At 51.3% G+C, this 13,466-nt stretch overlaps 1 protein-coding gene across 3 annotated transcripts; it reads right to left on the reverse strand.

The window, feature by feature from the left end:
• Positions 1-657: 657 nt before the first annotated feature.
• LOC146287820 (period circadian protein homolog 1-like) lies at positions 658-12,131 on the reverse strand. Of its 3 annotated transcripts, none has more exons than XM_084697508.1 (20): positions 11,948-12,131; positions 10,605-11,195; positions 10,051-10,304; positions 9,558-9,679; positions 9,167-9,368; positions 8,840-9,034; positions 8,378-8,456; positions 8,158-8,264; positions 7,834-7,987; positions 7,281-7,560; positions 6,827-6,938; positions 6,374-6,527; positions 5,494-5,612; positions 5,135-5,311; positions 4,624-4,941; positions 3,302-4,479; positions 2,951-3,128; positions 2,536-2,710; positions 2,265-2,415; positions 658-2,096 (listed from the first exon to the last, which is right to left on the reverse strand). In XM_084697508.1, the coding sequence occupies exons 2-20, from the start codon at positions 10,922-10,924 to the stop codon at positions 1,764-1,766; spliced, it is 4,608 nt and encodes a 1,535-aa protein (XP_084553634.1). In that variant the 5' UTR covers positions 10,925-11,195; positions 11,948-12,131; the 3' UTR covers positions 658-1,763. The 3 variants fall into 3 exon arrangements, with proteins under 3 accessions (XP_084553634.1, XP_084553633.1, XP_084553635.1); XM_084697507.1 differs by having other exon boundaries at positions 6,827-6,941; XM_084697509.1 differs by lacking the exon at positions 11,948-12,131 and having other exon boundaries at positions 6,827-6,941; positions 10,507-10,718.
• Positions 12,132-13,466: the final 1,335 nt, after the last annotated feature.

The following is a 13,466-nucleotide window of genomic DNA, read 5'->3' on the forward strand; positions in this document are numbered from 1 at the left end:
CCTCTCTTCTCCTGGCTGAAGCAAGGGTACGTATTATCTAACTTCACACTAAATACTTTATTTTTCCCCAGAAATGTTGAAAGTGCAGATGGTCAGAGTGTGGTGTCTGCTGAAGGTCAGCGAGGAAGGTTCTGTGGACTTGTTGGCCAGGTTTCTGTGGGTGGAGATGATACAATTTATGGCAAAGATGTCTCCCTCCTCCTCCTCCTCCTCCTCCTCCTCCTCTTCCTCTTCCTCCTCCGCCTCATCTTCATCCTCATCTTTCTCCCTCGGGCCAGGCCAGTATCTTTACACAAGCACTTCGGAATGGTCTAATGCATGTTTGAGCTCAATACTGACTCCAGACAGAAAAAAAACTAGGGGTATAGAGAGGAAGAGAAGAGGGTGAGAGAAGAGGAGGGGGAGAGTGGGAGAGACAGATTTTGATAGAGAAAAGAGAGGACCATACTAGGCTATACTATCAGCTTCCTGACTGGTCATTTTTGGGGGGGAAATACAGCATGTGCCTGTTTATGATGTAGACTGAGGTTTACTCAGGAACACGACACTGGTGGTCTTCATAGGACTGCAGTGACACTGTGGGGTCTGATTGCCCCCTAGAGGCCAGAGATGAAACAGCTTCTCTGTGCCTCCTCATGACTAAGGCTTACAGAGAAAGACAGTATTCATTAATTTTATTTCAGGTCCACAGAATGACACAAAATATCATATGACTGAATGAATGAAGACAAAGAGTAAATAGTTTCTGAAAAGTACCTGTGACAGGAAAACCACATATCCATGTACAGGTTAAAGCACCAGAGATTTGAGAGACGGGGGTGGAGGGGGGGGGTGAGTGAAGTCTGACAAGGAATGCATCATCAAGCTCAACCATCGAACCATCAAACCATCCACACCTGGGCCTTCTTCTGGCTCTCTCGCTTCACTGTCCAAGCGACAACATCCAACTGCTCCGTTACCATGGGAACGACCGCCCAACCCCTTGACTCTTCACCCCCCCTGCTCCCATAAAATACATTTTCAAATAACAAATAAAACATCCATAACAAAGTTAGGTATCAAACACAGTTTCACGGTGGCAATGACAGGTGGGAATGTGACTCGTGTACTGGTACCTTTAGCTATTCACTGGAAATAAAGAAAACACAAACATGACAATAAAAAGACTACAAAATGATGGCAGTGTGATATTATTCTCTTGAATATGTACTGTAAAATACAGTATTGTAGAATATCTGACATTACAGTGGAAAATTCCCTACAATGTCATTATTATTCTACCAAACAAATTCTTCAACATGAATTTGAGAAATTCACATATACAATCATAGATTTGACAGCTTTTTCCAATATGGACATTGGATGGATAAAGTCTATTGCGTTGATACGGCGCAAAAACTTTTAAACGATCAACATTTTAGACTCTTTAGGAGAGAGAAACCAATAACATACAAACATAGAGTTTACAGTCGCAAGACGACCAGACCCTTTGTGCCAATAAAAAGAATATTTACAATGTACAATATTTTTCCTCTTTTTTTTAACATTACACAAAATACATAACATTCAATACAAACAGTATTTTTATATACAGTGCGTAACATTTCTACACCTTTAGTGTTCATTTTGCTCATTATGTCTCCTCATGGACGTTGTGTCTCATCAGAGATATGTACACATTTACATATCCAAAAAGCCCTGCTTCAATGGGGCTCATATATGTACAAACACAGGGGACGAACCCACAGGCTGTTCAGTTCTCCTCAGTCTTTCTTTCCAACCCCAGACGTCTTTCTCGCCGTCTCCGTGACGGACGAGGTCACCTCAGACTCCTCCCCCCGGGCCAACTGTCTCTTAGCAACGAGGTTCGTTTCCCCAGCGACGGCTTTCAGCGTCTCCTCCGGCCGGGCGGCCCGCGCCTGCGGGGGGGTTGGGGAGGAGGTGTGGGGGACCCGGGGGCCAGGGGGGTCCTTGGTGTCTGGAGTTCTGTCGTCCGGCAGGTGGAGGTCCACCGTCAGGTCCATCTCCTGAGGCTCCGCCTCCTGGGGCGACCGGGCGGAGGAGGAGGGGGAGGAGGGGTCACAGCCTGAACAAGACTGAAGACAGGCGAGAGGAGGGAGGGAGGAGGAAGAGGGACGATTGAGTAAGTGGAATCTCGTATGTACGCACAACCTTCATTTACTTCTAAACCCTGTGAGCACGACACCGATCCTCCAGAGACGTGCTGACGACATGGTCACAGTAGATCCGTAAGAGGGACTCACGCTGATGTTGATGGCCGGGGGGAGCTCTCCTGTACCCATCCAGGGGTGCACCTGGGTCAGCTCCCTCCTCTGCTCCTCTGTGAAGTGAGGCTGCTTCTTCTGCATGGCCCGCAGAACCTGCCGGTCCTCTCTTAGGACTGTTTCCCTGTCCCTGGACACACAACGCAACACGCAACACAGTTAATATACACACATGGTTAACATACATACAGACACACACCCGGCTACAGCGAGGGTCAAGGGTCAGAGGTCGGCTGCTGGAGCCACTCACCGGGTGGGCATCTGGTAGGTCATCATGACCTTTTCATCCGTGTTGGCCATGAGCAGCCAGATGGGGTCCTGCAGAACATACTTCATCAGCTGGGCCTCTTCGCCCGTAGCCTTCTGCCCGTGCTCGTTCTCCGACGAGTCGATGCTGCCAAAGTACTTGCTGGTGTTGCTGCTTCCTGAGGTACAGGAAGTCACGAGTTACTTCCTGGCTTTGGCTCTGGGCACGAACGCTGAAGGTGTGTGTGTGTGTTTGTGAATCGCTGCATTATAGGAGAATACAGCATCTAGACTGTGTGTGTGTGTGTATGTGTGTGTGTGAGAGAATCCAGTCTCTCTCTCCATTACACTAGCATCAAACCAAACGTTCTGTTCTGATGTGTTCTGTTCTGTTCTAGTGTGTTCTGTTCTGGACTTACTGGTTCCGCTCCCTGAGGTGCTGCAGCCGTTGGAACCGGAACCGGAGGAACCGGACCCAGAGCCTGAGGACCCGGAGCCTGAGGCGGCCGATCCGGTGCCTGAGCAGGCATCCTCCTGGAGCAGCAGGTCCAGCAGGTCGCTGGAGGTGGACATGGCGTCCAGGTCGTCAGCATCGGCCTATCAGAGGGCACGGAACACAGACAGGGAGGATTACAGAACACCTGTGGCGAATCGGCCGGAGACTTCCTTAAATTAAAAAAGGTGTGAATAGTGTGTTTAGAGAGCAGCAGATCAGGGGTCAGAAGGGGGGGGGTCATTTGCTGTCCTTCACATCGGTCGTTAAAACTCACATTGTCGTTCTCTTTGTCCTCGCCCGCCCGCATGCTGCTGCCGCCGCGAGCGCCGGAGCCCTGCGCCATGGCGCCCTGCTTCCCCGGCCAATCCTGAGCGGCCACCCCGGGAGGGGGCGGAGTCTGCAGCGCTCCGGTCGCCATGCCTTCCTGGCGGTTGCTGGGCAACTCCTCCAGCTGCAGCAGGTTGAGGGGGGAGGAGCATCGCGACTGGAAGAGGGGCGAGTCTGTGCCCTCCAGAGGGGGCTGAGCCAGGTACTGGGGGGTGCTGGAGCGAGAGAGGAGCCCTTGGGCAGGGTCCACCAGGGGCGTGGCGGGGGCCTGGGGCCCCAGGAGGGGGCCGGGGTAAGGAAACGTAGGGTTGGGATTCCAGAAGTGTTGGGGCATGAGAGGCAGGGCAGGGTTGAGGAGAGGGGGTGAGGGGTTGAGCTGGGCCACCGCAGGGTTCAGCTGAGGCATGCCCGGGTTCAAGGGAGGCATGCCCAGGTTTAGCTGAGGCATGGCGGGGTTCAAGGGAGGCATGCCCAGGTTCAGGGGAGGCATGGCGGGGTTGAACTGGGCCAGGGCCGGGTTGAGCTGGGCCACGGGTATGGCCTGGGGGAAGGGCGGAGGGGCCTGGTTGAGTTGCGAGAGCGCGGGGTTCAGGTGAGGCATGGCGGGGCTGTACTCAGGAAGGCCCGTCTGGAGGGGAGGGAACATGAGGTTGGGCAGGACCACCATGACTGGCGGGGCCAGGGGGAGGGGGAACTGGGTGGCATGTAGGGGGAACTGGTAGGCTGCTTGGGGGTTGGCGCTGGCCATCTGCAGGCTGGGGTCCAGCCCCGAGTGAGCCAGCAACTGCTGGGAGACGGAGGGGAAGAGGGGGTAGAAGGGGAGGACTCCTGGAGGGTAGGCCGCCCCGGGGGGGGGCAGGCTGGCCTGGGAGGCCACGGAGGTGGGCCAGGAGGAGGAGGAGGTCAGGGGCCCCTGCATCATGAGGGGCTGGCCGGAGGGGAACATGCAACGAGGGTGTCGGCCTCCTCCCTGCCTTCTGGAGCCGCTGTTCAGCCCAGAGCCGGCCAGCGGGCCTGGGTAGCCGGCACGCAGGGAGCCCTCCTGCTGGTGCTTCAGACGCTTGCCCCCGCGGCCACGCCGCCGGCCGCTGCCTCCTGCTGGGTAGTCCTGGGAACTGTGGACTCCTGAAACACGAGAGAACCAGAGAGGGTTGGCGCTGGGTGGGGAAACGACTAAACTAGATCCATCCTCAGCATCCTCACCCACATTTGAAAGAAAACCAACGCCCCCTCCCAAACACACCCCACCCCCTCCTCCTCCCAGCGTACCTTTGGGCGTGGCGGTGTGCCCCCGCAGGGAGGCAGGCTCAGGCTCCAGTGCCGTCAGCTGGCTCAGGTCTCGGAAGCGGCTGAGGAACACCTGCTCCTCCTGCTGGGTGTGGGCCGACAGCACCTCCTTAGTCAGCCCCACGTGGGCCGAGCCGCAAGCCGGCCTCCGTCCCTCCCTCTCCGGCTGGGCCGCCTGGGCGGCGGGGCTGGGGGGAGCGAGGCTGGCCGGGGGCTGGGGGGTCGCGGAGCTGGGGTTGGCGGCTGGGGCCGTGGTGGGGGTGGTGGGGGTCACCGGTGGCTCCTCCATCATCACAATGTCTGCCAGAAAAGAAAAGGATAACGGGAAATGTAAGACGAAGGGGAGAAAGAAAGAAAGAAAGAAAGAGAGAACAACAGAGAGAGAGAGAGAGAGAGAGAGAGAGAGAGAGAGAGAGAGAGAGAGAGAGACAGTGAGACAGACAGAGAGAGGAAGCGGTACAGGAAACAGACAGGAGCTAGGCAGGATGCTGACCTGACTCTGGAGGTTTCTTGTCGCCCACGTGGACGATGGTGCTGCTGAAGCTGCACTGGGACGTGACAGACACCACGCTCTCGGCCTTGCAGTGCAGAGCCAGGGGGCTGAGGGGGTGGCCCGGGCCGGCCTGACCCACTTTGGAACCCTCCGGAACGCCCACGGCCGCTTCCAAGTCTGCGGAGAACAAAAACAGAGTTAACCCCCGCCTCGGTTCCACCCACTGACAGAAAGTGAATATGTCAACTAAGCTTGAAATTCCAACCCCTCTCAGCCTCTCTCAGCCTCTCCCTCTCTCCCCCCACACCTTCCTCCCTCGCTCTCTCACTCTCCCTCCCTCTCTCTAAGTAAGAAGGTACCTTTGGCCCCCCCCGACAGCTCCCTCTGCTTGTCGTCGTCTGAGGTGGAGGAAGTGGTGCAGGAGGACGAGCCACACTTCCTCTTCACCGTGTTGGGTATGTTACAGCTGTCCAGATACCTGCACACACCGAGGAGGGGAGCTCCGTCACACACTGACACCATCATCATCATCATCACCACCATCATTATCATCATCACCACCATCATTATCATCATCATCATCATCATCACCATCACCACCATCATCATTATCACCACCATCATTATCACCACCACCACCACCATCATTATCACCACCACCACCACCATCATTATCACCACCATCATTATCACCACCATCATCATTATCACCATCACCATCATTATCACCACCACCACCACCATCATTATCACCACCACCACCATCATTATCACCACCATCATTATCACCACCATTATTATCACCACCGCCACCACCATCACCACCACCATCATTATCACCACCATCACCACCACCATCATTATCACCACCGCCACCACCATCACCACCACCATCATTATCACCACCATCACCACCACCATCATCATCACCACCACCACCATTATCATCATCACCACTATCATCATCATCACCATCATCATCATCACCATCATCACCACCATCACCACCATCATCATCATCACCATAACCACCATCATCTCCACCATCACCATCATCAAACACAATGAGGTTACTTTCCAAGGCAGCTACTACATCCACTTTGTTCCTTGACTCTGACCACCAAGGTCCTATTAGAACCACACACTTCTGATCCTTGATTCCCGGCTGGACTTTCTGTGTGACCCATTTTCTCCTTTAATTTTCTCCCTTTGGATGAAAGCATCAGGACAGCCACGTACCGTATGATGCTGTCCAGGCAGTTGACCTGCTGGTAGGAGTAGCTGGACGCAGGGTCCCTCCTCAGTGGCTGGATGGCCGCCAGGGGCTTGGAGGGCCCCGCTGGGCCCCCAGCTGCAGGCTCCCTGCTGACCTTCTCTGTCTCCACCAGGGCTCCTGACAGGAGGGCAGGGGGGGGGGGGATTTATTTATGGAACTTGTTCATGAGAAGTTCATATAAAATCTATTTAAACAAAACAGCCAACTATTTATCATACAAGATACATAAAACACACACGTCACATTGCCTGGTTAGATCTATAGAGTTGATATCAACATTTGATTTATCTATCTATCCATCCAATCACCTACCTATTCATCCATACATCCCTGTTACATAACAAAGACAGGCTGAGTGATTCAGCCCTCTGAGTGACTGGTGTTCAGTGAGAGCAGACTGGCTGCTTGGTTCTCACCGGTGCTGGCGTGCTTGCGGAGGGCCTTCCTGGTCCTGGACTCCATGAACACCTGCTGACCACTGCTCTTCACCATGTGCACGTCCTTACACATCTGCTGGAAGGTCATCTGCTGCTGGAAGGACAACAGGATGGGAGATGAGGAAGGATGTGAGTGAGAGTGTGTGTGTGTGAGAGTGAGTGACTGAGCGTGTGTGTGTGTGTGAGAGTGAGTGAGTGTGTATCCTCTGTTCAAGCTGTTGTCCTCAGTGATGTTGCTAACCGGGGGGGTAAGGATTCATCGGGCTCTAGTTTTGGCAGGGGCCCACTACTGTTATTTACCCTAGGAAATGAATGCTAATCTGTAACATGGAGACATTTCACATGTCCCAGGAAATCTTTGATAATATATTCATTTTGTTTAGAGCCATCTCCGAACCCTCACTCCTCCAGCAGCCCTGTGAGACTAACTCACCGGTCTGTGCGTGTGCGCATCTTGCTTGGAGCGGCTGTTGCTGTCGTGGTCGGAGCCGTGCCGGCGGCGGGGCTGCCGGGAGCCGTGACTGCTGCAGGCGGGGCCCCCCTGGGAGCCGTGGCCCCCCTGGGAGCCCCCCTGGGAGCCCCCCTGGGAGCCCGCGCTGTGCACCGGCTGCACCAGCACCCGGTGGATCTGCTCGCTCAGCCGGGGGATCTCCGGAGACATGGGTCGCGTCTCCGCCTCCTTGGGGGTGAACACGTCCTCGTTCAGGGGACTCCTGTTAGGGGGGGAGGGGGGTTAGAGACAGTAAACACAAGGTACTCCAACGACTGGACAACAAAGACACCAATATTCATCATAATAACGTGTTAAGCAGACAAGTTTTTATCCAAAGGCACTTACAAAAGGGGATTTGAACCCGTTAACCTTGCAGTCAAATGCCCTACCCGCTATCCCCCACTTTTCAAAGGACGTGACAAAACAGTCACGTCCGGTCACTTCCTTTCCACTCACAAACCCAGAAGCGGGCCGCGAAGAGGGGTTTACGTACGTTCGCACTTTGTGTCGCCCCACGATGAAGGCCACCTTCCTGCTCCAGGGGTTGACGAAGGACGACCAGGAGGTGTCAATGGTCAGGTACTCCCCGTTACGCGCACAGATGCGCAGGGGAGAGTGTTCGAACGGCTGGCCGGCCGACTGCAGAACTAAGGGGGGGAGAACCAGACGCAACACAGTATTCACGACTGACACCTTGTCGACATCCACCTTTCGTTGAAAGGAGGTGTAATAAGTGCAAGAGAAGAGATGAGATTAAGAGGAATGAGAGGAATATTATATATATATAAGACAAAAGCAGAGGCTAGGATGGACTCACTCTTCTTGTGGATGGCCACCATGACAGGCCTGTCGTCAGGGTGTAGGTACATGAGAACAGGGGTCCCAACCAGATCCTGGGGCAGGTAACCAAGCAACGGTACAGCCCTGCAACAGTACATGCATGCAACATGACTATGCTGTGCTTCTGCATAGGGCCCATTCAAAACACAGGAAGCCTTTAGAGCTGTAATGGCTGACGGAGAAGACGTTCTGCTGACCTCTCGTCCACCTCTTGGAAGAGGCAGCTGGGGGTGTGGCTGGTGGTGAAGATCCTCTTGTCTGCAGGGATACGGGGTGCTGAGAAGAGAGAGAGACAAAGACACAGAGAGAGAGAGAGAGAGAGAGAGAGAGAGAGAGAGAGAGAGAGAGAGAGAGAGAGAGAGAGAGAGAGAGAGAGATAGAGAGAGAGAGACAAAGACACAGAGAGAGAGACACAGAGAGAGAGAGAGAGAGAGAGAGAGAGAGAGAGAGAGAGACACACACAGAGAGAGAGACACAGAGAGAGAGAGAGAGAGAGAGAGCGAGCGAAGAGAACGAGAGAGGGGGTTACATAAGATCAAACTGTCCCACAGATGAAGAATTCAGCACCTAGACGTCATTTCCAGCAATCTGTTCAGTGTTCAGGTGAAGAACCCGGTTGACAGGGTCGACAGGTCAATGTGTTTCATGTGGGGGCCCACCTTCGTATCCTGAGTGGACCCTCTCTGCGATGAGCAGGCAGCAGGGCTGAGGCTGAGACATGTCCGAGTCTCTCAGGGTCAGCTGGTAGGGGGTGAGGCGGAAGGGGTACAGACGCACCTCGCCCTCGCTGTCCCGCCCCCGGCGGATGCGGCAGAACATGGACTTCTCCTGTGTGCAGTCCACGGGGGATGTCACTGGGGGGGGGGGAGGAGAGGCGGGGAGCGTTAGAACCACCACATGGGGATCTCAGGTGAGATTTGTTTGGTTTTTTTCACTCCAGGTGAGCACCATCCAGGTGAGGGTTGGGGGGACGGGACGGGACTCACCTGAGCCGGTGCAGGAGGCCCAGGGGGGCAGGCGGCAGGGCGCTGTGCTGCTGTAGAAGGTGCTCACATCCTGGGGGGCCAGGAGCTCGGAGAATAGCGCCCCCTGGAGCCTCTCGGGTTTACAGCGCAGCATGGAGGAGGCCTGGGGAGAGATGTACACCACCTTGCCCGACAGGAAGGACACACCAATGGAGAACGTGTCCTGAAGGGGAAAGATGGCCGACGAGCACAAACGCATCAGTAGGCATCGAGATACTCTACTGCTGTACTATATTTCAGAACTATTTATGTTTGATAAATAAAATGTAGCATACATTTTGGCAAAGAGGCGTAAACACTAGAGATTCTGACTGCATCATTTAAGTTCAAATGAACAGTTGTAGAGTCTTACGGTGTTCTGGAGCGTGTATTCGGAGGTGATGTTGTCCAGTTCGTCAGTGGTGAAGGCTGAGAGGTCCAGACTGCAGCCGTGTGTCTCCTCTACACCCCACTGGTGATAATACTCTTGGTTCGCTGGAAACATTTCGAACGTAAAGGATAAGAAAAAAGCTATTTCGAGAAGCGAAAACTCATCATACTGCCGAATTGTAATGACAAGAGTATTAATCAGTTTTGTCTTTGTAGATTTGCTATTTTAATTATTACTTAAATCACTTGTATTATTGTTTTTATTGATTTTATGTAAAGCACCTTGAGCTACAATTATTGTATGAAATGTGCTATATAAAGTCTTACTTACTAATCTAGTAACAGATTAACAAGTTTAGAGCATGACCCCAACTACAGTTTCTACAAGGGAATTAATAAAGTACCTATCTATCTATCTATCTATCATACACACATAGTATACATCCATTTAGCCATCCAGCCCTCCCCTCCCTCACCTCTGACTTGTTTGACGCAGTTGAGGGCGTACTGCAGGGAGGCCAGGGTGCTGGAGCGACCCTTGCTCCTGTGGTCGGCCGGGACGCGGATCTTCAGCTCCTTCAGGGCCTTGAGCAGCTCCCTCTGGGTCTGCAGGCGGCCTGGCTGGTCGCTGCTGCAGCCCGAGGTGGAGGGGTTGTCCTGCTCCGAGCTGCAGCTCAGGAGGCTGTAGGCCATGGAGCTGTTGGGGGGGGATGGGCTGTGCGAGTTGGAACTGACAGATGGACGGGGTGGCGGGGGAAGAAGAAGAAGAAAAAAAACAACAACCATGTTTTATTATCGCCGAACAGACTGTTTTGATTTGGACTCGACATTTTCATCTGGCGTTTTTTTGGGGTGTCAATGGAGAGTGAAAGGGTGAGTTCCTCGTGTTGAATCTCAGTATTTCCCCATGTGCCCTGGTCTCATTTAGCTACCTGACTTTTTTTTGGGTGACGTTTACGTTATGTGATGTTTAAGGCTCTGCGATGTTTAAGTTCTGCGGCAGTCTGTAGCAGTCTGTGGCAGTCATCACCTCTTGCTCTCTGTGGTCTCCATGGCCGAGTCTTTGCCATTGTTGGAGCTGCAGGTGGACGCCTCACGCCCCATGTGACCTTCGACCTCCCTCTCCGCCGAGTCGTTTCCGCTGGAGTTGGCATCGGTGTCGTCACAGGTCGACGGAGCAGGACCCCTGGGGGAGGGAACCCCAGGTGGTCGCACTCGCTTCCCATTGGCAGAGGAGCTGTCAATCAGTCCAAGGGAGCCCGCCCCTTCCTGTCTGCCCAGTGCACCCTCTTCATCGCATACACCACTAGCGTCATCTCTAGGAGTGGCGTATGCTGCATCATCACTCATAATAATCAATGAGTGATATACAATTGATCTTTGACAATGATTATCTTTTGATAGGTTTGGATAGTGCTATCATTAGATCAGAGTGTTTACTCGCAAAAACGAAGAAAAGGATATGGATATAAGATTGGAATTCCACTTTGGTTTTTTTGTCTGACAATCTTGATAGTATTTTCATCCCATCAGTATCTAACAAAGCTGATGAAATAAGAAAAGTTGGGAGAAATAAATCTTGGAATCTCTTGAAACTTCTGTGACTAGGTTGACAGAACCGCTGCAGAAAGAAACAAGAATATTTCAGTATGAATATTTTTTATATCTGTGCCCAATGTTATCATCAGGATGCATTATTAAGTTATAACTTCCTGCCTTTACAATTATTGCTGTCTCCCATAACACAAATAGCCTCCCATATAACCTGCCGGACGTAGTTAATAACCAAGCTTTATTACTATAACTGTTGGCAACTACCCACAACTTTAGTTTGCTCGAGTGAATCCCCAACATGTTCACAACAATATCAAATCACGACAACAACAAAAATTGTGCGAATTGCAAATTACGTTGCTGTTAATCGAATAAATACCATAGGCTAAAACTGTGTTCTACGACATGCGTTTGAACACATTGACGCCAGGGGACACCGGCTTTGAGACTGTTGACGACAGTAAAGGCAACGTGCATTGGGATGGGTTGGGCTTAGGCTTGGGCACGACACATGTCAGGCCTGATTACATTTTGTTTACAGAAATTACTTGTTGGATATTTACAAATCAAAACAATCTGATTCTAAATTATATGAACAACATTTTAATAGTTACATTTTTAAGGGGCTTACAATATATACGCAGCCGTTTCTCTACCTAGATCCGGACCTGCACATTCCATACGTAAAACCGATGTCCACGGTATGAATCTGAACAATCCTTTATTTAAAAGGTTATTCCAATGCTTCTTAGTCAATTTATCGTCTAGTTCGTTAACTTATCTACAAGTAGTAACCGACTCAAACAAATGCAGACTTACCTTTTGGAGATACAGATATTTGTGACGTACTTGTCACTCCTCAAAACTTATCTACGGTGATGAATTCGACAGTTTGGAAATCATACAAATCTATGAAACTCGAGGTAGCGTTATGTCTTTACTCCTTGCATGTCTCTCATGTTTATCGTCTGCTTGTATACACTGCACATTTCCTCCGTCCGACTCAGCACGCAAAAACACACGTGAATTGAATGATTTGAGATACATTACTGTGATTGGTCCAGAATGGTCTTAAACCCCACCCTGTTCCAGTATAGCACGCCCATCTAAAAGTTCATTGGTTGAGTAGGGCGGTGCCCATCTTGCACGGGGCTTTTGTGTCACGTTGCTCTGGCAATGCACCTCAGTACATGGGCATGTCCAAATAATCTCATCCCGCATGTTTCGCATGTTCCTGGGTATAATTCCTCGTGTCCTTGCCCCCTTTACTTTCCTCCTAGTTTCATGACTTTTAGCCTTAAAGTCTTAAAGCGCGTAACGCAACGAGGAAAAGGTAAAGGTGTTTTACACCCAGGTCTAATTAAAACTATACAACTAGTGGACATTTACTTAAACCTTGATAGTCTGACTAAAGAGGTCTTAAAAATCACCGCGTACATTGAACACGGAAATAGTAAGACACATGAAACGTTTGGCTGAACGGTTTTCTACAAGCGGTTAGCTTGTCCCGTGGGTATGTTGGTGTTTAATAGCCTACCAGTCTGGCCCAGAGCCAACGGCTCTAGTATGGTCTGTGGTACTTGTAGCTTAATTATTCCAAATATACTTGGAATCGCGTGGACACACACGCAAACTCACAGTCACTTATTGAATGACATGGTTTAAGAGTTTATGGCACAGCCCCCTCCACGTAGGCCTATGGGGTTCCATTGTAAGCATCGAGTTTTTTGGCTTTAATGAAACTCCCATAGAAGCACGCGGAGGAGAGTATATCTGGAATCGAAGCAGATCCACTTGGGCCGCCAAACAATAACGGCTTCTGATTCATTGATATAGGCCACAATCGACTATGAGTCTTAAACGGCCTTTAACCTTATTACTACAATGAAGCCAGTCTCTTTATAGGCTAACAACATTTGGAAAACTTGACAAGCACTCACTAAATATAGGCTGTGTACAAAACAATGAAACTGGGGTTCCATTAGAACCTTTTTTTTTTAAATCGCTCATAATCGAATGTCCTGAGCCTAAATATAGGCTATATTAACTCTCGCACGACTTTGAATAGAATGATACTACATGGCTGGCCGTGTGCTAGCTACTGCCTCAACAGCAACTAGTAATGCTGCAAAGCTTCAAGCAGAGCCTGTTTAAGGAGAGCCTTGCCACTCCCTATTGAGCCCCATTGTACCGAATTTGGCTGTAGTTCCACCAGAGTTCCACTGGGGGTGATCGCGAGCAAGTGCATGTTGAATGGGAGTCTATGGAGCTAAACGGCTAAATGTGTCTCTTTTGCCTGATTGTCGTTGAGAAATCTCCGATTTGATTTGATTTTTTG

Source organism: Hypomesus nipponensis, chromosome 5 (genome assembly GCF_054491055.1).
Source record: "Hypomesus nipponensis isolate SF chromosome 5, ASM5449105v1, whole genome shotgun sequence".
NCBI classification, from domain to species: Eukaryota; Metazoa; Chordata; class Actinopteri; order Osmeriformes; family Osmeridae; genus Hypomesus; species Hypomesus nipponensis.

Excerpts from the sequence above, each read along its gene's own strand:
- LOC146287820 (XM_084697507.1), bottom strand. The coding sequence starts at position 10,924 with ATGAGTGATGATGCAGCATACGCCACTCCTAGAGATGACGCTAGTGGT. Across the intron at positions 8,265-8,377 it reads TTCCAAGAGGTGGACGAGAG|GGCTGTACCGTTGCTTGGTT; the intron begins GTCAGCAGAACG and ends GTACTGTTGCAG. Across the intron at positions 2,711-2,950 it reads CACCTCAGGGAGCGGAACCA|GAAGCAGCAACACCAGCAAG; the intron begins GTAAGTCCAGAA and ends CCTGTACCTCAG.